At 52.8% G+C, this 24,337-nt stretch overlaps 1 protein-coding gene across 1 annotated transcript in view; it reads left to right on the top strand.

Moving 5' to 3' along the window:
* Window positions 1-11,188: 11,188 nt before the first annotated feature.
* HCN4 (hyperpolarization activated cyclic nucleotide gated potassium channel 4) overlaps window positions 11,189-24,337 on the top strand; it is a 94,598-nt gene continuing 81,449 nt past the window's right edge. Inside the window, exon 1 of the mRNA XM_048317400.1 lies at window positions 11,189-12,582. Within this exon, the coding sequence (XP_048173357.1) occupies window positions 11,879-12,582 (704 nt within the window). The 5' untranslated portion in view covers window positions 11,189-11,878. The remainder of the gene's footprint in view (window positions 12,583-24,337) is intronic.

Raw genomic sequence — 24,337 nt, forward strand, 5'->3', positions numbered from 1 at the left:
CAGGTAAGGAAACATGGAATGAACCTTCTGCCTCCCCCCTCCTGGCTTCGCTGGGTATTTCATCTTTGCCAAGTGTACAGCACCTGCACCTTCTCTTATTAGGAAGTCCAAATCTCATTTTATTATTAACCACTGGAGTAATACTGTGCCTCCTAAACTACCATTTAAAAAGCAGGGAAAAACACATTTTCTCTTTTTATTCTCTTCTACACATACAACGTTCTTGTTTCCAAAGCCAGCAGGTTTTGCTTTATCTTTCAAAAGAAGGACATTCCCTTTTTGGTAATGGTAAGGTGTTCAGAATGTTGGCTTAGATAGTTGAGATGAAGAACAACCACAAAGCAGCCTTATAATGGAAGTTCAGCTTGTCCTTAATGGTGGCACTGCAGCACAACTTCATCATGCAGTGCAGACAATTGTCCCCCTGCCCTCCTCCCATGTTCTCATGGAGCTCTGCCCGGCTCCTCTGCTTTGGGTCCCCCCTTCTCTGTCTTTTCCCTGCTCAACTTCTCTCACTAAAGCTTTCTCTGAACCTAAACAAGCAGAAAGGACTCAGCTCTCAGCTGGTATTTGGAGACCACGAGCTTGTTTCCTCTGCTGCCACATTCTGTTCTCTGCTGGCTTTTGACATCAGCAGGATTTGCTGTGACACCTGTAATTAAACAGCAGCAAAGGACACATGGAGGCCCAGACTGGACCAGGAGTACATTTTTGATCCAGAATTGAAGGCAAAGCTTGATCAGCACAAGCACAAATGTGCACATGTAGACACAGGCAGAAGCAAAGGGCAGGGAATAGCCTCGGATTTAGGATAACCACAAGACCTTTCTGGTGTTGAGTGGGCTACAGGCAGTACCACCCAAGGCGGGGTTCTACAGCAAAGCCCAGACAGAGCAGGCCTTTATTTTAATCTCAGCATTATTTGCAGCCTTATCAAGTGAGGCCTTTTCCCTTTCCTCTCCTTATCTCCTGGCTCCTGGGGCGCTGGGCTTGCTGACACTGCTGCTGAGCCACACACGTGGTGGTGCGACAAATCCCTCCTTTCCCTGCAGGATTCTGGGGATGTCTGGAGGACTCAGGCTGGCCTCACCTGTTTGCTTGTTTGTAGAGCATGTGCTTGTGCCAGTGAGAATGAAATGCAGGCAGAAAAAAATACCCTGTGTCCCTTGGCCGTGTTTTCATGGCCATGAAGCTCTATGCCCCTGAAGTTACAGAGTGGGAAAGATAATTCATGACCCATACCTCTGTGGGCACCATGGCCGGGGTGTCTGCTTGGGATAACTCCTGAAAATCCCTCTGTGGCACCATGGCCGGGGTGTCTGCATGGCATAACTCCTGAAAATCCCTCTGTGGGCACCATGGCCGGGGTGTCTGCATGGCATAACTCCTGAAAATCCCTCTGTGGCACCATGGCAGCCGTGTCTGCATGGGATAACTCCTGAAAATCCCTCTGTGGCACCATGGCAGCCGTGTCTGCATGGGATAACTCCTGAAAATCCCTCTGTGGCACCATGGCCGGGGTGTCTGCATGGCATAACTCCTGAAAATCCCTCTGTGGGCACCATGGCAGCAGTGTCTGCATGGCATAACTCCTGAAAATCCCTCTGTGGGCACCATGGCAGCAGTGTCTGCACGGGATAACTCCTGAAAATCCCTCTGTGGGCACCATGGCCGGGGTGTCTGCTTGGGATAACTCCTGAAAATCCCTCTGTGGCACCATGGCCGGGGTGTCTGCATGGGATAACTCCTGAAAATCCCTCTGTGGGCACCATGGCCGGGGTGTCTGCACGGGATAACTCCTGAAAATCCCTCTGTGGCACCATGGCAGCCGTGTCTGCATGGGATAACTCCTGAAAATCCCTCTGTGGCACCATGGCCGGGGTGTCTGCATGGCATAACTCCTGAAAATCCCTCTGTGGCACCATGGCCGGGGTGTCTGCATGGGATAACTCCTGAAAATCCCTCTGTGGCACCATGGCAGCCGTGTCTGCATGGGATAACTCCTGAAAATCCCTCTGTGGGCACCATGGCCGGGGTGTCTGCTTGGGATAACTCCTGAAAATCCCTCTGTGGCACCATGGCCGGGGTGTCTGCATGGCATAACTCCTGAAAATCCCTCTGTGGGCACCATGGCAGCAGTGTCTGCACGGGATAACTCCTGAAAATCCCTCTGTGGCACCATGGCCGGGGTGTCTGCATGGCATAACTCCTGAAAATCCCTCTGTGGGCACCGTGGCAGCCGTGTCTGCTTGGGATAACTCCTGAAAATCCCTCTGTGGGCACCATGGCAGCAGTGTCTGCATGGGATAACTCCTGAAAATCCCTCTGTGGGCACCATGGCCGGGGTGTCTGCATGGGATAACTCCTGAAAATCCCTCTGTGGGCACCATGGCAGCCGTGTCTGCATGGGATAACTCCTGAAAATCCCTCTGTGGGCACCATGGCAGCCGTGTCTGCTTGGGATAACTCCTGAAGATCCCTCTGTGGCACCATGGCCGGGGTGTCTGCACGGGATAACTCCTGAAAATCCCTCTGTGGGCACCATGGCCGGGGTGTCTGCACGGGATAACTCCTGAAAATCCCTCTGTGGGCACCATGGCCGGGGTGTCTGCTTGGGATAACTCCTGAAAATCCCTCTGTGGGCACCATGGCCGGGGTGTCTGCATGGCATAACTCCTGAAAATCCCTCTGTGGGCACCATGGCCGGGGTGTCTGCTTGGGATAACTCCTGAAAATCCCTCTGTGGGCACCATGGCCGGGGTGTCTGCATGGGATAACTCCTGAAAATCCCTCTGTGGCACCATGGCCGGGGTGTCTGCTTGGGATAACTCCTGAAAATCCCTCTGTGGGCACCATGGCCGGGGTGTCTGCATGGGATAACTCCTGAAAATCCCTCTGTGGGCACCATGGCCGGGGTGTCTGCTTGGGATAACTCCTGAAAATCCCTCTGTGGGCACCATGGCCGGGGTGTCTGCTTGGGATAACTCCTGAAAATCCCTCTGTGGCACCATGGCAGCCGTGTCTGCATGGGATAACTCCTGAAAATCCCTCTGTGGGCACCATGGCCGGGGTGTCTGCATGGGATAACTCCTGAAAATCCCTCTGTGGGCACCATGGCCGGGGTGTCTGCTTGGGATAACTCCTGAAAATCCCTCTGTGGCACCATGGCCGGGGTGTCTGCATGGGATAACTCCTGAAAATCCCTCTGTGGGCACCATGGCAGCAGTGTCTGCATGGGATAACTCCTGAAAATCCCTCTGTGGCACCATGGCCGGGGTGTCTGCATGGCATAACTCCTGAAAATCCCTCTGTGGGCACCATGGCAGCAGTGTCTGCACGGGATAACTCCTGAAAATCCCTCTGTGGGCACCATGTCCAGGGTGTCTGTATGGGATAACTCCTGAAAATCCCTCTGTGGCACCATGGCCAGGGTGTCTGCATGGCATAACTCCTGAAAATCCCTCTGTGGGCACCATGGCAGCAGTGTCTGCACGGGATAACTCCTGAAAATCCCTCTGTGGGCACCATGGCCGGGGTGTCTGCACGGGATAACTCCTGAAAATCCCTCTGTGGGCACCATGGCCAGGGTGTCTGCATGGCATAACTCCTGAAAATCCCTCTGTGGGCACCATGGCCGGGGTGTCTGCATGGGATAACTCCTGAAAATCCCTCTGTGGCACCATGGCAGCCGTGTCTGCATGGGATAACTCCTGAAAATCCCTCTGTGGGCACCATGGCCGGGGTGTCTGCTTGGGATAACTCCTGAAAATCCCTCTGTGGGCACCATGGCCGGGGTGTCTGCATGGCATAACTCCTGAAAATCCCTCTGTGGGCACCATGGCAGCAGTGTCTGCACGGGATAACTCCTGAAAATCCCTCTGTGGGCACCATGGCCGGGGTGTCTGCATGGGATAACTCCTGAAAATCCCTCTGTGGCACCATGGCAGCCGTGTCTGCATGGCATAACTCCTGAAAATCCCTCTGTGGGCACCATGGCCGGGGTGTCTGCTTGGGATAACTCCTGAAAATCCCTCTGTGGCACCATGGCAGCCGTGTCTGCATGGGATAACTCCTGAAAATCCCTCTGTGGGCACCATGGCCGGGGTGTCTGCTTGGGATAACTCCTGAAAATCCCTCTGTGGGCACCATGGCAGCAGTGTCTGCACGGGATAACTCCTGAAAATCCCTCTGTGGCACCATGGCCGGGGTGTCTGCATGGCATAACTCCTGAAAATCCCTCTGTGGCACCATGGCAGCAGTGTCTGCACGGGATAACTCCTGAAAATCCCTCTGTGGCACCATGGCAGCAGTGTCTGCATGGGATAACTCCTGAAAATCCCTCTGTGGCACCATGGCCGGGGTGTCTGCACGGGATAACTCCTGAAAATCCCTCTGTGGGCACCATGGCAGCAGTGTCTGCACGGGATAACTCCTGAAAATCCCTCTGTGGGCACCATGGCAGCAGTGTCTGCACGGGATAACTCCTGAAAATCCCTCTGTGGCACCATGGCCGGGGTGTCTGCATGGCATAACTCCTGAAAATCCCTCTGTGGCACCATGGCAGCAGTGTCTGCACGGGATAACTCCTGAAAATCCCTCTGTGGGCACCATGGCAGCAGTGTCTGCATGGGATAACTCCTGAAAATCCCTCTGTGGCACCATGGCCGGGGTGTCTGCTTGGGATAACTCCTGAAAATCCCTCTGTGGCACCATGGCCGGGGTGTCTGCTTGGGATAACTCCTGAAAATCCCTCTGTGGGCACCATGGCCGGGGTGTCTGCTTGGGATAACTCCTGAAAATCCCTCTGTGGGCACCATGGCCGGGGTGTCTGCACGGGATAACTCCTGAAAATCCCTCTGTGGCACCATGGCCGGGGTGTCTGCATGGCATAACTCCTGAAAATCCCTCTGTGGCACCATGGCAGCAGTGTCTGCACGGGATAACTCCTGAAAATCCCTCTGTGGGCACCATGGCAGCAGTGTCTGCATGGGATAACTCCTGAAAATCCCTCTGTGGCACCATGGCCGGGGTGTCTGCTTGGGATAACTCCTGAAAATCCCTCTGTGGGCACCATGGCAGCAGTGTCTGCATGGGATAACTCCTGAAAATCCCTCTGTGGGCACCATGGCCGGGGTGTCTGCTTGGGATAACTCCTGAAAATCCCTCTGTGGCACCATGGCCGGGGTGTCTGCATGGCATAACTCCTGAAAATCCCTCTGTGGCACCATGGCCGGGGTGTCTGCATGGGATAACTCCTGAAAATCCCTCTGTGGGCACCATGGCAGCCGTGTCTGCTTGGGATAACTCCTGAAAATCCCTCTGTGGCACCATGGCAGCAGTGTCTGCATGGCATAACTCCTGAAAATCCCTCTGTGGCACCATGGCCGGGGTGTCTGCATGGGATAACTCCTGAAAATCCCTCTGTGGGCACCGTGGCAGCCGTGTCTGCATGGCATAACTCCTGAAAATCCCTCTGTGGCACCATGGCAGCAGTGTCTGCATGGGATAACTCCTGAAAATCCCTCTGTGGCACCATGGCCGGGGTGTCTGCATGGGATAACTCCTGAAAATCCCTCTGTGGCACCATGGCCGGGGTGTCTGGGAGGGGCAGTGATCAACTGGCATCTGCTTGAAGCTCTTCTACTTCGGGCATGCTGACCCAGCTTGGGTTTGCAGTCTGGCTCTTTTCACAAGTCCGGCAATACTGAGTCAGAATGGAAATGTCTGGAGGTTGTTCTCCCAAATGCTGACTTCTTGCTGCCTGCCCAAGAAGTGAATCTTGCAGAGTCATGCCTGGTATCCATCAGTGTGTCAGTTCCCTCCTACTAATATTTCAACTCATTTGATAATTTAAAACAAATTTGATGGACGGATTTTGTCTCAAAGTGAGTATCTTCCTACGTATTTATGGAAGTAGGTGGCTGGAGTAAAGAGAGAATTCCTCTTGAGTCATAGCATTATAGAATTAGAGGGTAATTTAGGTTGGAAGGGATCTCTGAGAGTCTTCTGCTCAAAGCTGCCTCACATGGCAGCAGCATCAATAAATGAGCAGACACTGGAGAATGTATGGCAGCACAGCTGGGAATTGTGGAGGGAAGGTTTGTGTTGAATCCTGCACATCAGACATGGGAGACTCCACTCCCAAGGAATTTCTTTTATGGCCATTTTGCTCACAGAGCATCTTGTTTCTAATTAGTCTCTTATTTCAAATTTTTCCATCTTCTGCCTGTCTTCAGCAGCTGGGGAGAGGGAGGCATTGTAAGGTACATCCCTGAGGATTACGAGTTCCTTGGTCAGAGTTGTACAAGTGCCTGGCACGGGGTATGGCTGTAAAACTTTGGGGTTGGAAATATGATGTTGAGTTTGATTAACTTCTTCTGAGAAAAGGAGAGGTTTAAAGTGAGCCCAGACCGAGTGCAGCTCACCAAGAGCAGAGTCTGGACTTGCCAAAGCTGGAGGCTGCCGTGACCATTGTGGGGGGCACATTTCCCATCCAATCCAGCAGTGCCCGATCACCCAGAATAGCACAGGGGATGTGGACAGGAGATGCAGCAGCAGGACAGGCTCCACAGAGGGATCTGTTATTGTCTGGGAGGCTGCAGCTCATTAAATGCTGCTGAAAGGCACTATTTTGAGAAGGGCTGGTTTGATAGGCACTGAGCTGATCCCCTTGGAGCAAACCTCTCTGTGCTGTCTGAACCCTCTCCTGAATAACTCCACATCCGGGGAGAAAAATAAGCTAGTGCTCGGTTTTTAAATGGAAATGTGATAGAATATATATTTGGAAGGCAAATTTTATTGAAGCCCAAGACAAGCTCAATATGAGCATTTCACTGTGAATATTGGAGGATTCATTGGTGGAGTTTAGACAGGAACTTTGTAAGTTAATTGTGACTAAATCACGCAGCTGCTCTAATCTCAGCAGCTCCTCTGAGCTCTGTCATTTCTCTTCCTTAGAACTCCATCCGTGGTTGTCTCTGTTTTCCCATTTCTCAGAAGGTTCCTATTCTCCAGGGGGAATATTAAAGGTCAGGTGGCAAGGTGCTCATGCTAATCACTCTGTTCCTAGCTGGGTTTCAGCTGCTTGCTCCACTGAGGATTACCAGCTTCTGCAAAACATCCTGGAAATCTCTGGGGGTTATTTGCTGCAGAGTCTGGGAATTCTTTCCAACGCACATGGCTGGATTTTTGGGTAACATGTCCTTTGTGCAGTCCAGTGGCAAAGCTGTTGGTTGTCAGCACATTCCCAGCAACCCCTTTACACCCTAGACAGGTGTTCACATTTCGATCTTGGTTACAAGGGTGAAGAGAGTGGACTTGCTCTGGATTTATTTACCACTGGAAGCTGGAGTGAATATTGCTTTCCAAGCACTTCCTGGTAGCAGCTTTCCCATCCTGTTGTGGATCTCAGCTCCTGCCGCTGCCTCCCGTGCCAGGCTCCGCAATCCTCCATCGCTGGGGATCTCTTCAGCGTCTCTGTGCTCCCGCTGATGGACTTTGAACCCACAGCAGCTCTTCGTTCCATCCTGACAGCAGCTCTGTGGGATCTTCCCTGTCTCCTCCCGCCCAAATCCCAGCGCCCAGGCGTGGATCTCCCTTCCCATTGCTCAGCTGGTTCCTTCACCCAGCCTGGTGCCCTCTGTGCCTTAAATCGGCCTCGGCACACGTTCCAATCCCCACTCTGCCGCTCCTGTAGGGAACACGGAGAGCAGGAAGAAAGCCCAGGCTGAATTTCAATGAGTGCAGTGACAGCACACCTGGGTAATGAATAGGGCCAAGGGGGAGTGAGGATTTGTGTATTTATCACTATTATTTCTTCATTATCTCCGAGCTGTGGTGGGAGCTGCAGAGGCAGCGAGTGCAGCCTCTCCCACCAAAACTCCAAGGCAGAACCTCCCTGCTTTGTAGTGTTGAATATTTCATGAGTTTCAAATGCCAATTATGAGTTACCTGCTGCCTGCTAGGAACAATAGGCAGCTTTGAAAGGACTTGTTCCCATTCTTCCCAGCCCTGCCACATGTTTAGTGATTCCTTTTTTACCTGAGAATCCAGAGGCTCGGGGGTGATGATGGGAGCCCTCACCCAAGCAAAGGTGGGCCTAAAAGACCAGCTTGCACTGCTGTTCCGGTACCCTGAGCCACAGGATGTGAGTTTTTATGGCTCTCAGTCTATTCTTCTGTAGTCCTGAGATCATTTGGAATGGGATTTTCCACATTTGCACTGCACCACCGGACTTTTATCAAAATACCATATAAATGTGTGTCTGTGTGTATATATCTATATAAAACATAGATAAATATATTAAAATATATACATAAATATATTAAGTAAGTAAATAAATAACTAAATAAAAATACGAGCTGGCAGAATTCCTTAAGAAACAAACTAATCTTTGGCTGCTTCACCTGCATTCTCCCCACTAAATCCGTTCCCTTTGTATTTATGCCAAGTCCCTTGGAGCAATGTCTGGTAAATATTGTTCAAAAGGAGATGATTTCCCTCCAAACCACTTCTGCCTTTTCCTGACAGGTGACTTCTCCCACCCCCTTTCGATGTACTGTGCAGCCAGTGATGGGCAAGCCAGTGAAATACTGTAGAAATCTGCCTCTGAAGGTGCATTTGCTGACATGGAAAGCACTGCCACAATGCTGGCAGTAAATCCCATCTCCGATACTGGTTTCATTCCATTGGACAAGGATAATTTCCATCCCCTACACTTGGCTCTTGGAAGGCTCTCAAGTAAAATATCATTACTTCGAAGTTGTCTCAACACAAAATTGTCACTACAATTTAAAGACTCCCCAAATTCCTCTGAGTTTGATCACCTGGAACTGCTGGAGCCAAGTTTTCACAAGTGTTCAGGAACCCACACTTGGGGACGGAGCTACACAAGGAGGCACCTTGTGGATTTAGCACTTTGGACAATTCCACGAGCCCACGGAGCTCCCTTGGATTCATCTTTGGCACAGAGAGATGTAAAGGTAGCCGTGGTCTGCAGGGGAGGAATTCCGCCTGTGATGTATGGACTGGCCGGGGGGGCTGGGCAGTGCCAGGCTCCCGGGCACAGGGATGCATCCATCGCTCTGGAATGGTGCAGGGTGTGCCAGCAGCCCGGCTCAACCTTTGCTCCTCATCATTTCTTTCCTCCTGCACAAGGGATGGAGCAGAGTTCTGCTGCCGAGTGCCCTGTGGTGTTCTCCCCCTGCCTCAGGGCTGTGGGAGAACCTGATCCCTGTCCCCAGATCGGGCGCAGCAATCCCAGCAAGGGCAGGGAATGGTGGGGCATTTCCAAGAGCCAGCCAGGACACCTACAGCTGAGAGGACAAACAGCCTGGTGCCTTGAGGACGTCCTTTCCTGCTCTGTCATTCCCCGGGAACATGAGGGACTACGCTTAAGAAGCTGCATCAGTTTCAGGTGTTGTGTACCTCATTAATCAAAACACATCCTTTTGGAAGGCAGCTGATTGCAGCTGAGGCACAGAAGTGCGTACACCTCAGCATCCCTAGTGCTTGGAGGAGGGAAGAAAAACGGGGAAAAGACCTTTAGAGCTCTCCCTGGCTTAGTTCACATTATCTAATCTACAGGAGCGTTGGAAAAGTGAGGTTTATTTCCCCAGAAAAACTGGTTCTATTAGAAATTGTGATTAAAATAATAATAATATTAGATGATGTTTGCACTGTAGAGTATTTGGAATGAGTCACAGGCAGTCTGGCTGTGCCAGGAGGTGGGAGGAGAAGAGGAGCAGGTGAACACATGGGAGAAAGGATTCGGGAGAGAGTGAGGGAGAGGCAAACAAAGATGAGGAAGCATGTGCTGTGTGTGTGCTTGGTGAAGTCACTGCTGAGCAGCGTTTCCTTGCCGTGGAGCTGCAGGAACATCCTGCTGCTTTACACGGCACAGCCACCTCTGCCAGTGGCTGCTGCGAGGGAAGAGGGGAGTATTTGCTCCCGACAACAGAAGCACAGAGGTGAGGTGGGGATTTCCTCCCTTCCTGCCGTGGGCATTCCTTGCCTGTGCTCAGCCTCCCTGCCTGCGCAGTTCACGTGGCTTGCTTCTCCTAGCAGGTAGGATTTGCAATGGCTGAAACAACAAACCTTCCAGAAAACCTCGGATGCTGAATCTCGGCAAAAATACACACCAAAATCTCTCATGGTCAAACTGATTCTTAAGTCCACTGGTTTCAAAGGCTTGGCACTAGGAACGATTTGAACCACTGTATCAATCTAGGAGCTTTTTAAACAGAATAAACAGGCATTCCCAAAGAAGCACAGGCAGGGCTGCTTGCCATCTTTTTCCCTCTTTTTCTCCAAAAAACCCCTCTCAAATATCAAAAGGTAGGGAAACCCCTAATCGTAGCCGTTTCCCCCACTACCGTGGCCTCTGTTACAGGAGGTGGGTGCCTTGTGGGCAGCAGCGAGGGGTGGCAGGATTCCCGGCCGGAGCTGTTTTCCCGGGAGCAGCCTCGGCGGGGAGCCGCGGGCAGTGCTGACTCAGGAGCCCCCTGGGAAGTGGGGTTCCCCCGCCGCGGGGAGAGCCCACGCAGCCCACACCGCCTGCGCCAGCCCAGCGCAGCCTCCCGCAGGCCGGCGGCGGAGCTCGCCCAGATGCTGCTGCCGCTCATTCGTTCGGGTTTGAGTGCCTTCTGCAGATCCGTCCCCGCAGGAGAGCCGTAGTACCGGTTAGCGTGGCTGACGGGGAAGCGACACAGCCAGCGAGAAAGGGTCCTTCCAAACCTCCGGGACGCTGCAGGCCGGGGCAAAGGCACCGTGTTCCCGGCAGGCAAACTTCTCCTAGGGAACACAGGCACTCCCCGAGCCCCTGCTTTGCACGCAAGTGAGATTTTCAAGGTGAACCGCTGGTTTTCCTTTAGATTTGGGTTCTCCCCTTCCCACAAAACCCCCCGTGCCTTCACAAGCAAACCTGCCCCCAGCAGCCACACCTCTGGGCGGAGCAGGGAGCTCCCGCATCCGAGAGAAAAAGGAATATTCTCGCTCCTATTTATTTACTTTGTCATGTTTACGATGCTGCTATTTATAAGCTGGCGGCGGCCCGGCGGCCGCGGCCGCTAACGCGGGGCGGGCCCGGGTCCGGCGCTGCCCGGTGCCCGCAGCGCCCGGGACGCGGTGCCCGCGGCGGCGGCGGCAGAGCCCCGCGGTTGCCGGGCGTTGCCCCTTTAAGAAGCCCGGGTGCTGTCTCAGGTAGGCAGAGCCTGTGCGCTGTAGTCGCTCCTATGGCAACCCAATAGAATGGGATCGCTTCATGAATATTCCCAGGAGCAGGGGCTGCATGAGGAATAAGTGATGACAGTGATGTAAGCAAGCAGTGGCCGCTGCAGGTTGCAGTTCATTGTGTTATTGGCCGGCAGGTTGAGGAGTTTGAGGCTCGAGCTTTGCTTTCCGGATGATGTCTGCCCGCCGGGAGCCACGGCACATTTGCATCTCGAAGCCAACATGGCAAGGCGGCTGCTGCCGCCGCTGCCGCCCTCCCTCGCTTTCCAGCCAGAAGTGTGTGGCTCTGCTCTAGACTTCTTGCCCAGTGCTCAGCATCTGAGCAGACAGGGATTGCAGTAACACTCACCAAGGGGAGACAAGCAGCAAGTAGCCAAATCGGGACAACGGAGGAGAAGGGGGGGGCTTTTTGCCTTCCCTCTTTTTTTTTTTTTTTTCGCCTCCTTCCCTTCCCTTCTGGATGCAGAGCCTGTGTTTTGATGCAGAGCCTCTGGATGCCACAGCCCGGTAAGGAGATGACACGCCAGTCTCCGGTCCCCCGTGCCCCGTGAGCCGGGGGCAGGGGCCTGGGGGCAGCGCCGGTTCCCCTCGCTGGGCAGAGAGGGGGGTCTCTCCCTGTCCCCGAGCAGCAGCAGCAGCGGCGGCGGCCATGGACAAGCTGCCCCCCTCCATGCGCAAGAGGCTCTACAGCCTGCCCCAGCAGATCGGACCCAAGGCGTCGATCATGGACGAGGAGGATGACAGCGACAAGGACACCCGCAGGAAAAGCATCAGGCTCAAGCCACTGCCTTCGCCCTCTGCTGGGAGCACCCGGGCCCTCGGGGGAGACCCCGGCCGAGGGGGGGACCCCGGCCTGCTAGAGACGGAGGCCGGCGGCAAGGGCGCCAAGACCAGCACCAACGGGGACTGCCGCCGCTTCAAAGGGAGCCTGTCCTCGCTCACCAGCAGGCACCTCCACGACGCGGCCGAGGAGAAGCGGCTCATCGGCGGCGAGGGGGAGCCGGCCTCTCCCGGGGAGGACAAGAGCCCCCCCGGCAGCGGGGAGCTGGAGCAGGGGCTGCCCGTGCCCCCACCGCCCGCCTCCCCCCCAGAGCCCCAGCAGCCGCCCCCCCGGGCCTGCTCCTCGACCTCCATCAAAGTGGAGGGAGCTGGAGGGTGCGACCAGATCACCCCAGATGAGGAGCAGAGGCTGGGCCAGGCCGGCTTCATGCAGAGGCAGTTCGGGGCCATGCTCCAGCCGGGGGTCAACAAATTCTCCTTGAGGATGTTTGGCAGCCAGAAGGCCGTGGAGAGGGAGCAGGAAAGGGTTAAGTCTGCCGGGTTCTGGATCATCCATCCCTACAGCGACTTCAGGTACAACCCCCCCCTTTCCCGGCCCACTCCAAACTAGCTGGCCTGCCCCTTCCCATGCCACCTCCTGCACAGGGCACCCACCCCGACAGAACTTTCCTGGGTCATTTCCTAGTCAGAGGAGCTGGAGGACACAGCCAAGATCTGCTCCGCTCAAACAAGCTGCAGGTTTCCTTTACATTTCACCTTAATTTTAGTGTCTCCACACAATTAGCAGTTTTAAATTGTTTTTAAACCAGTTGTCTTTGGCTTTTTATAATGGAAAGGCTCTCTTGAAGTTCATTGTAAATGGGGAAAAACTGTTCCCACCTGATGCACAACTTAGACTAAAAGCATGGTGTCTGATCTTAACTAGTCCTACATCTCCATGGATGCTCTGCCTGACTGATGCTTCCCATTTTCACACCTCCGAGTCCTCTCCCTTCTCCTTCCCAAGAGTTAGGCAGGGATGTTGCTACTGTTGCTGCTCTGCAGGCGTCTTACTGCAGCATGGCTTGTCAGGAATTGGGATGTGCAGGGGATGGCAGCATTCATTAACAGGGTTCTTAACGGAGAAGGAGCCTCCTTTGCATCTGCACATCCTCATTTGCAAAATCATTTTGGATTGGGAGTAGTTAACACTGACTTTACCAAAGTACTGGCTTGCTCTCCCTCCACAGCAGCATTTCCGTGGAGGTTAATAAGGAAATGAGCTCGGAAACCCTAGAGCTGGTTTTTGTAAAGTCCTGCATGGCAGAGGGGCTGTGTTTGGTTATTTCTGAGCAAACTTATCGTCTGCCGCACAGGTGAATTGTCCTCTGCAATATGTAGATAAAGTACTGCAATCAATAATTAATTACTGAGTGCAATCAATGGCTAGGGTTTATTGCTTCAACTTTAATTACAACGGGCTTACATGTCACATTTAAAAGCACACAGAGAAGAATATTATTCCAACATATCTTTGTCACACCAGGTGATTTTATTGAATTCTGCACTCTGCAAAGAACCGTGCTTGATTCCCAAAAATACAGTTAGCGAGATAATTGCAGGAAGGAGTTTCGGGGTGGATTTGGCCTCCCAAAGGCAGGAATGACAGAAACCTCTTGACACCAGCTATTAGGGATTTAGCAAGCAGCCCACATGCTTAGCGGATTCAGCACTGGCACTGACCAGATTCCTTGATATTTGCTTGGATTAACAAATGTTATTAGAAGGCTCTGTGAGTTGGAAGACTGCACTGTCATTTAAATTCAGTGCATTCAAGTGTCCCAAGCACACGGCTGACTGAGCTTAGGAGGGTTTCCAGCAGCTACAGCGTGATACAGAGTCCTTGCGAGCACAGCCTTCCCCAGTCCCACACTGGAACCAGGAGAAAATTGCCTCCCAATGAGACTGACCAAGTAATAGCTCCCGAACACTGTGAGAATGGGCTGCTTTCAAAAGAACAAAACCAGTTTCATACTCTCAGCTGTATTTGCAGTATTTGCCATGAGTCTGGAGTTTAACTGCTGTGTTTTCTTGGGTTATTCCAGCAATGTCGCACCCACAGGAAATTTGGGGTTTAGTCTCTGGGTTGTGTCTGGATTGATGCAAAAGCAGTGCTCAGCTTCCATATCCTTCCGTCTCTGTAGTGGGTTTGTTCCCTTCCATATCTGTGCCTGTTTCCAGCCTGGCAAACTTCAGCAGCAGGAGCTGAGGTAACCACCTTGCCCAAGGTGAGATGGTCCGGAGAGTTTGGGTTTTCAAGGTTCCTACAGAGCCAGTGCTTATTCCACAAGGTGCTGAGGTAACTTCTCATTCCTGAGGCGCTTGGCTATGGGGCCACTCCTGGCCTTGCCCAAAGGAATGGAGGCTGCTGGCAAGCCTTGGCTCCCCAAGCCAGATGACGCTGGCACTGAGCTGTTCGTGTATGCAGAGCTCTGGGGGTGCACGGGTGACTCCTGGTGTTAATAACAGAACCTGCCCTGACGGAGCTGGGAATCTGTGAGGGAAGGCACGGGGAGCTGGATGTCTGTACCTGGGGCACATTCCAGGTGGGCTGGTTTTCTTGTGGACTGGCGTAGCAGCCCAGCCCAGCAGCACCGGCCGTGTCCCTGCTGTCACCCTGCTGTCACCCTGCTGTCACCCTGGGCCGGGGCAGTGGGGTGAGTGTCTGGAGCCATGTGAGGAGGCCGGGAGGAGCCGGAGGCACCAGTGCCTGCTCAGGGGGGATATTTCCAGGGAGGCTTTGTTCACCCCTGTTTCTAGGTCACCTGCAGCAGGATAGGAATTGGGTAGGAATGCTGCTTGGAGAACATGGCGTGGGCTTCCACAGAAAGTGACCTGTGGACAGTGGCTGCCTTGAAGGGGAAGAGCGGGAGCCTTCCCACCTTCTGTTGGGGCTCTGTATTCCCTCCTTCCCTCAGCTACAGCATCTCTCTTGGAAACAGCTCCCGTGAATATGGCTAACATTTTTTGACCTCTGGATTGCAGCAGATTGCACCAAAGAGCAGATCTTATAGAAATATTTGCAAGAGCTGTATCCGTGCCCCAAAGGAGGATGTTGTGTGCTTGGGGAATTACGCAGTGCAATTCCTGACTGCTCCGTGTTCCAGCCGGGCGCGGATCCCGGAGCCTCGGGATCTTGGAGGCTCCATGATCCTGCCCTTCGCTGGCACCAGAGCTGTGCAGCAGCGTTTGCTGGTCCAGTTTCAAGTTCGGAAAGGTTTAGACGGCGAGCTTGCTGTCTGTGCCTTTGGAGAAAGCTGCCTCCCCTCTGCGAGCGAGGTGCTCTCCAGGCGGGTTCTGGTGGGGCTCCAGCCCTCGTGACTGCCGGCTCCGAGCAGCTGGAGCTGGGAAGTTTGCATGGAACACTCCAGGCCGATGCACTGCTGTGAAATGACATTGGGGAGATTCTCCGACTCCACGGAGTCGCTGCTCCTTCGCGCTCTGCTTCGAGAGGAGTTCCTGATTTAGAATAGAACAGAGGCTTTCATCATTGTCTCATTAAATTATCATTTTAGCATCTAATAGGGCTAATTCCAGTGGCAAATCTATGACCCTCCAAGAGTAAAACAAATTAATATAGATTCAGGCTCTGTTGATCTCTGCTTTTAGTCCATTGTGAGGGGAAAAGACATCAAATGACCTTTATAAAAATCAAGCTCGGTGCCCCTGAGTACTCCTGACTAATGCAGTGGGCTGGTCCTAGAAGTGCTTAAAAGGTGTCTTAGCAATTTCTAATGAAAATTAAGAATGCTGGCTCCCATTCTGAGGTGCAGATGTGTGTGCTGGCAGCTGGAGTTCATTTGCATCTGTGGTTGATTGCACATCAGTGCAGAGCCACACTGTATTTCCTAGATCAAGATTTATCTGTGACTTTGAAAGCTCTTCCACTGGGTCGACAGAATTGTATTTTACTGCTTAGAGGAAGCATTGATCCAGTACAATTCGTTTAATAAAAAAATTCCAGACAAACAATGATCTGTCTAGTTTGTAGCTGACTGAAGCATATGGGCTGTAGCTGCTGCCCAGAATTGCTTGCAAAAAAAGTGTAGCATGCTGCTTTTAGAAAGACCTGAGAACAGATACACTATCTGAGGGCCCAAAATAGTCCCAGCAGTGGATGTAAATAGAACTGCACATTATTCACTGCCCAGTAATCTATTAACTTCCTCACAGTGGAGGGAAGCTGCTGTCTCTTTGAAAACAATGGCAAACGTTCCACTCGAGAGCAGACCCAGCTACAGATTTTAGACTTCTTCTTTTCACTGGTATTGCTTGCAATACTTGCGTGCAAACAGATCCTTGATTTCGTTTGCTTCCTCTGCCAGAGCTCCCTGGCTGCCGGGACCCTGGGGGAGGTTTCTGTGGCAGCAAAAAGCAGATGCTCAGGTGTGAGATGTGAGGGGAAAGAACAAAATCACTGCTTCCCGTCGTGCTGCCGTGTCCCTCAGCCTCCCTTCTCGGGGGGAGTCAGTGGGATTTACTAATTATAGTCCTAAGAACTGAACCCAGTGGCACTGTGGGATGGAGCAGAAATGGGAGGGACGTGTGTTTGCCTTTCCCACTCTCCTGAGCAGACCTGATTTCCAGTGCCTCTCCGAGTGCTGCTCTGGCTGTGCCACTGTTCTCACTGGGAAGCTTTCCCCCGTGCTTTAGAAGGGTAAACAGTTTGTGCAGAGTCCAGCAGCACTGGCTGACTCTGGCAGCTCCCTTGGCTGGGGGTTGCTCCCTGCTCTCAGGCAGTGATGCCCTTTTCTCCATCTCCTGCCCCAAGTGCTGCTCCTTGTGCTGCCCTCCCTCCATGCCCATGCCCAAACGCTGATCCCAGGACTCGCCCTTTGCTCCAAGTGGGAATTCTGGAGCAGGGAAAGGGCAGGGAACAGTGGCTTTGGTGGCAGGACCTGTGCCTGGCGTCGGAATCCAGCGGGAAGTGCCGACAGGCCAGGTTTGGAGCGCACCTCCCGGGCTTGGCTCTCTTCTCGTCCCCTTTGTGGTGATGGTGTTGCCTTGGACTAGCAGGGGGAGATTGGAGACAGGTCCCACTGCCTTTGCTGCGGAGAACTTCCCGGCCAATTCCCAGGGCTCCTTGCTGGAGCAGAACCAGGGGATCCAACCAGGAGTGATGTGGAGGAGAATCCAAATGCTGCCGAACACATGGATTGGGTCTCTGCTGTCCTCAGTGGACTTTCAGTCAGGCTGCAGAGGACCCATGGCTTTGTGACCATGACCTAAGGGAATGAAACTCCTGCATCCAAACTTCCCGTGCCCATAGGCAAGTCAGCCTTCATGCTCCAGCTCACTGGTCAGGAGGCAGAGGATGAATAAGCCCCACCAAACAGGCCGTGTAGGAGTACAGCTTTTTGTGTGAAATGTGTTCACATGCCTGAGCTGGAAAACAGGAAGGCCTCCGTAGAGGCAGCACCTCAGTGCATCACCGGGATAAAACATTCTAGGACTATTATTATGATATTTTCACGTGGAGAAAATGAGACAAAATAACATAAATAAATACTAAAGCAAGCACTGGGATTTAACAAAGAGCTATGATTAAGATTTTTTTTGCAGAAACTTAAGGCAGGCCCTTCATACCAATCTCTGCCAATAGATGAAGACATTATCTCTCCCACAGAAGCTCCTCCCTCAGTACACTCAGGGACAGCTCCTTTGGGAAAAACAATTTAACGTTTTCTCCCTCTCTTCTTGTAAGATAACGTATCTTATTTATTATATCTTACTCAGATCCTGATGTGAAAAAAAAAAAAGGTTCATTTTCTCTTGCTTTACAAAATACTTACGATGCTAACAGTAAGTGTTCATTTCACTTCCTGGCAGCAAGGAAATTGGGAATATCATCCCCAGGTTACAGCGAGGTGGCACAGGGCGGTGGGGATTGAGGTAGAACCACCCCCGAGGTGGGTGTGGTGGAAGCAGGAGGCCTCACACAGCATGGCCTCGGTCAGAGCTCTGCCCTGGGGGCTCTGCAGGGAACGGGCACAGAGCTACCGAGGACCTGTCTGAGGAGCCGAGGGTGCTGTGAGAGGACTGGGCACATTGTGGTTTGGACCATTCCTTAGGCTGGCTCCGTGAGCAGCCAGACTGGGAAATGGGCCCATCCCTCCCACCCACCCTCTTCCCAGGCCTCTGCTGCTTGTTGGTTTGTCTGTTGTTATAGCAAAAAATAATCACTGCTGTAAACAATGACATCGTGTTCTCTCCCAACATCATCTCGGGATATTATTCCAGTTACAGTCTGGGATTGGGCTCCTTGCCTGACACTTCTGCAGGAGCTCTCCGGCAGAGGGGGAGGCTCTGGGCTCTGCTCACCTGCCCTGGCCATCACAGCCCAGCCCGCAGTTCCTTGTCTCTTCCCCTGCAAACCTGCCAGGCTGGGCAAGAAATGGGCTCCTATAGAAGATCTCCTTCTGCACACGCCTGCCCCAAGGCCTCCCTCGCAGCCTGAAGGAGGCAGGAATTCTCTGGGAAGCACTGCTTTGATCCATGTCGTGACTGTAACAGCGCAGCCAAGCTCCTGTCTGCTGCTTCCTACCCCGAGCTTTTGACTTTGCAGTCTGGTTTTTAATGGGGTGGTTTGTACAGTTGTTAGGGTTTTAAAAACAGCTCAGTCTCTCCCCTTGGCACAATAATATCTCTGGGTTCATTAGCAGGTGTGGAGCTTTTCAAGGCTGTGCTGCACTGTCCTCTGCTCTGAATGAAGCAGTGGCCGTAGCAGGGAGTTACAGCAAAGGAAAGATGCTGCACCGCGCTCCAGGGTTACTCCAGGCTCCACAGGACACACTCTCTGCCTGCTACAAACTCCCTGTTCTCCTCCTCACCTTCAGCCCCACTCTCTCCAACCTCTTGTCTTCCCCATCTCTCACTTGAAGTTTGTGTTTCTCATCCCCCCAGTGCCACCTCCATTTTCCAGGCTCCTTTTGGCAGGTGTCTTGTCCAGCCAGTCCTAGATCCCAGTATCCAGCTTCCTTCTCATCTGATCACTGATTTCCACCTTGTTTCCAGAAATGCCTCTCCCCCTCACCCCTGGCAGTGTTCCAGTGTGTTGGGTTGGCATTTACTCAGTGCAGTTCCAGTCTCCATCCTTCCTTATCCTTCAGCTTTTTCTCTGGGTGGGTCTCTCCAGATCAGTTCCTTCTCCTGCTACATATTCGTAGTTGCTGTTGTCCTTCCGACTCTTCCAACAATCTCAGTTTTCTCCATCCCCTTCCTGACTTAAGAATGGATCATTTTTCCCAGTAATTTAAAACTCTTCCAACATTATCCTTCTCCTTCTATTGGACACTGCCAATGTTGAGACGAAAGCTACCCATTTTCTAATATTTAAACTTGAAAGATCTCAGTCCTCCGTGATGAATCTGTCTGGAAGCACATGCTCCACTGCAGGAGAATGAAACAGATTTTATTTGAAGGAAAAATATGGTTTCAAGGGTAAAACCCACAGAGTCAGTGTAGGACTTTACAGCACTATTTTAAGGAGGTAAACTTGGGGTTTTGATCCAGTATTATTCTGGTGAGGTAACTGTGCTGGTGCTTTCTGTGGCACCGAGGTTTTTTCTGCTCCAGTGTCACTGCTGCTGCACTGAAATCCATTTATTATACAGATAAAAGAGTGATCTTTGTCTGGAGATAACATAGTGTCATTTCAGCTTGAAACTGCTGAAATTTGTCTTTGTTTCTGATGTGTTATGAGCATCTCATTAGCAAGCTCATGAATCCCTCAGTTTGCTCTCAAAACCAACTATCTGAGCTCTCATCTCTGCCAGAGCAGAGATTTCCTCCTTTCTCTTATTTTTGAAAGCTGTGTTGGTGCCAAGGCAGTTATAGGTCAATTGAGTTATTGTTGGTTCTAATTGGCACTCTAACAAGCTATTAAATCAATTTACCTACAGATGAATGTCACTCAAAAAGCAAGGTGCCAGCTCCTTTTGAGAACTTCAAAAAGCCCATTTCCTCTGCTGGGTGTGAGGGAAAGGTCAGGCTGCACGGAAGTGGCTACTTGAGATTTTCCCCCGAAATGTTTGCACCACGAGCTCTGTGGCTGAACACGGGCCAGGCTGTGAGGAGGCATGACACCATTTCCAGAACCCGAAGCCAAGAGGAAGAATTAAGAACATCACCACCTCTGACAGATCTCTTGTGTCCCTTCCCCAGCGTGTAACGAAGCAGGGGCTGATTTCCATGTGGCAGGATCGAGGTGCTGTCCTCCTCCTCCTCCACAGGTGTGTGTCCCACATGCTTTCCTGTGGCTGTGGATGCAGGTGCAGTGTCCACAACCATCTTCCAGCCCCCAGCTGGTGACATCATCGCCTTTTGGATGTCTAGAGATTCACGAGGTTTCCTCGCTTCCCTTGCAGAAGAGTCAGAGTCATTACGGCGAGCAGGGTTGATTTAAGTTCCTTTCTGCGACGTTTGGATGACCTCTCCCCACAGCAGCACTCCAGAGCTCGTCCTGGTGGGGTGGCTGTAACCCTGCCTCTGCCGAGCCTGCAGGGCAGCACCAGGGCTCTCTCCCAGCAGCACTGCACGTTCAGAACGCACGCTGCTCTCCAGGACAAGCGGTGAGGAGTGCTCAGGTCCCCGTGGGTGGGCTGGGCTTTGGGGAGGCACAGGGCAGAGCAGGACGCAGCTTGGCTCCGTGCAGCTCTGCAGTGCTGACAGCACCAAACCTGGGTTTGCCAGCAGACACGGCACTCACAGCTCCAGAAACACAGCAGAGGGAGCAGATGTGTCCTGGGCTAACAAGGTACTCTTAGAGAGACCTTTTCCTGCCCCTTTCCCGTGCTGAATGCTCTGCTAGCTGGGAAGTCCCTTTCCAAACTGGAATTATTCCCTGCGTGCAGTATCAGACGTGGTCACCCCGTGGCTGGTGTTAGCACCAGGCTGGAGGGAAACCAGGCTCTTATCTCCCGAGGAGACGCTGCAGGCAGCAGGGGAGGACAGTGCCGTGAGAGCAAAGCAGATGAGCATCCAAGGGGGAATTCCAAGGTCAGCTTGAGGGCCCACCATTTCCACGGTCCAGGGGCACGGCAGCTTCCCCAGCCGTGCACGAGAGCTAATCTCATTTGTGGTGACTCGTCCAAATGTGCTAATTAAGGATTTAACTCTCGGCCTCTTTGGATGGAGAGCTTGTCTGCGTGCGCGCATCCATTGTTCCAGAGCTCAGAGGCAGGAGAGGAGCTGCAGGTTGCCTCCTGGCTCCAGCACAGGAGCTCTAACTCCTGTTTTTTGATTGTCACAGCCGTGCTCAGGGTGTTTGTGAGTGCCAGGCAATCAGGAGCTGTGCAGGGAGTAACTGCTCAGCCCTGTCACAGCTCCAGCGGGACTGGGAGCACAGGAGCTCTGCTGGGACTCGCTTCTCCTGCTCCTTGTCAGAACCTGGCCACTGTTACAGCCTGATCCTCCTTCCACCTGAGCACGGGGAGGGCATGGAAAACCCTGGAAAGCCCAGGGAGGTGCCTTTGGATGTGCTGGGTGTGGGAAAGCAACGTCTGGTGGTTATCAGCGCTTGGGAGGAGATAACAGCTGCATTCCAGAGACTGGGGGACTCCACAAATCCCTTCCTTCCCAGTGATCTCAGGGCAAGGGGCTGGCTCAGCTCAGCACTAACACCTCTCAGCAGGGCAGCTGTGCATCTCGGGGCACTGGGGGCAGGGGAGACCCTCCCTGTGCCCGCTTTGTGCCCAGTGCAGGGAGCCAGCGCGGGGACACCCTGGCTCTGCAGAGCAGCAGAACAGCGGGGCAGTGCCCACCTCACTCCTGGCATGTCCTGCACCAGCTCTCCCAACGGTCCAGGTGATAAGAGAAAAGATAATGATGCCTGGCTCGGTGCAGCTTTTTTAACAACAGCAAGCCCACTTTCATGAAGCACAGATTCTTGATGCTTGACCTTTCCCCCTTCCCTTCCAAGTTCTAATGCATGCACAAGCGATACTTCTATTAATAACAAGAGGAATATATTTTTCCATCCCTATTTTCCTGTGAATGGTGGGGAGGGCAGGAGGAGGGACCAGTCTAGACTGCAGATGATGGTCTGTTCTCCTTGATGCCCATACAAAGCACTCGTATCGTGCTCATTTAGCTGTGGATGCACTCGGAATGACAAGCAGTGCCTAGCAGACAGAAGGACAAGCTGGAAGGGATGTCAGGCACACAGGTTGGACCTGTGAGCCATCCTGAACTGAATTCTCCATGCCTTCATTTCTCCAGCTTTAAAAAAAGGGGTGATGGTGCTGCCAGGGGCTGTGGAAGATGCTGGGGGACTCTACAATATTTTAAAGTAGCAGCAGATGCCAGAGGAGGTGCCAGCAAGGGTGGGGTTGGTCTCTACCAGGCAGTTTCATAAGAAATTCTTCAGGATTCTCCATTTCTGTGTAGTGCTGTAGATTTGGTCTCACCTATTGTCCACCTTTAATTGGGACCCCAAAAAGCAGTGGGTCCATGTGCTGTTAGGGGATTTCTGAATCATGGGTTCCTTTGTCTTAATAAGGGAAGGGGTGACCAATACTCTCCAGTTCCATGTATGGTGCTCCATTGTCTGGCACATTTAGAACTAGGCTGGAAAAAGATAGGAAAAAAGCCTGCATGGAGAGTCAGACAAGATGGATTTTACCTTTTATGTCCATAAATGAGAATTGTGCAGCCCCTGCATGGGGCTCAGAGATGCTCTAAGAAGAAAATGTTCCACCTTTCCCTCACCAGTCATGTGTACTGCAGGGTGTGCTACCCTTTCCTTTGGGAACGTGTGACTCCAGACTTCAGGAAACACTCCCAAACACCAGGTCTGGCACAGGAGCTGCGCAGTGTCTGTCCCTGCTGTAGTGTGGCAGCTCTGGGAAGCATCCCTGAAGCTGGGTGGCTGGCAGATCTTTTGGGTGATGTGTTGTGACCCCTGGCTTTTGGTGCAAACACGAGTGTGCTCCATGCCAGCCTTGGCCGGGGCAATTCCCTGCATGTGCCGTGGCTGGGACATCCAGGCTTGTCCCACAGCTGGCAACTGCAACAAAAACCTGGGTCACAGGCGTGCTTCAGTCAAACCCAGATGTGCCCATGGCTGCTGGCTAAGCCCTGAGTGCTTCTGGACAGTTCCTGGTGCTCAGTTTGTGGGACTGTTGGGGTCTCTTCTCCTTCATTCCCATGGCAATGGGCTCCTCTGCTGTCTCTGCAGCACAGGCGCTCCTTCCTCATCCCTTCCCATGGATCCCACCGGCCTCTCCTTGCCCGCAGATCCTGCTGGGAAGCTGGGCCCAAGCCTTCCAAAGCGGGGCAGCTCCTTCTGCAGCACGAGCAGGACTTGGGGCTGACAGTGGCAGCTGTGGGTATGGCCCAGGACTCCTGCTTTCCAACAGGGGATCTGGAAGCCTCATTTGCAAGTAAATTCACACAGCCAAATCTGCACTGCAGACAAAAAAAGATTTGCCTTGACATCATCTGCCCTGCTCTGCGCTCCGCAGTCAGTCAGGAGAGCAGAGCACAGCTCCAGCCTCTCCAGCTCAGCAGAATTAAGGCTAAGCTTCATCATGAGCTCATGCAAGCTGTTCCCACCCCCAATAATTGGCTGCTGCATGCTTTGTGTCTGTCTAGCCATTGCTGCGTGTGGGTGGGTGTGTTGTGTGTGTGTGAATGAGTCTGCTGTGGAAATTAATGCATAACATCGGGGGTGCAGCTAATGATGAAGTGCCTTGGGAGTGCTGGGGCTGGCAGCAGCGTGAGCCAGGGCTGAGCCCCTCAAACACCTGCACAGAGATCCCTCTGCCTGCTACCACAGCATGGCCATTCCCACTTCCAGACCACCACCACCACCTCTGTTTTGCTCTTCCTCCCACCCTAAAGCCCTCAGAAGTGTTTCCAGTCCTGTGTTCCCCATAGCTGAGATGTAGAAGCAGGACAAAAGGCAGTGTAATTTCTCCAAAGCTGTAATTTCCCCATCAGCACAACCCTCTCTGCAGGTGAATAGGAGATGCCAGAGGTGCTGGTGTGTCCGTGGCGATGGGAGACGATGCAATCCATGAGCGTGGCTGTGGAGACACTGCTGGGTGAAGTCAGGGGTGAAACCCCCTGGGACTTGGCAGCTGTTCTGGGGCACAGCTCTCACAGGGCTGTTCTCAAGTACTTCCTCCAGTGCAGTCACCACAGGCACGCTCTCAGGAATGGCAGGCCAGCAGCCTTTCTTCCCAGTCTCTGAGATACAAGGTGCAGAGACAATCCCTGAGGGAGCCCAACAAGCTGCCTGCAGTTAGGCCCTCACATTTCCTCAGCCGGGCCCGCGAGTCCCTCCCGT

Source organism: Corvus hawaiiensis, chromosome 13, assembly GCF_020740725.1.
Source record: "Corvus hawaiiensis isolate bCorHaw1 chromosome 13, bCorHaw1.pri.cur, whole genome shotgun sequence".
Lineage (NCBI taxonomy): Eukaryota > Metazoa > Chordata > Aves > Passeriformes > Corvidae > Corvus > Corvus hawaiiensis.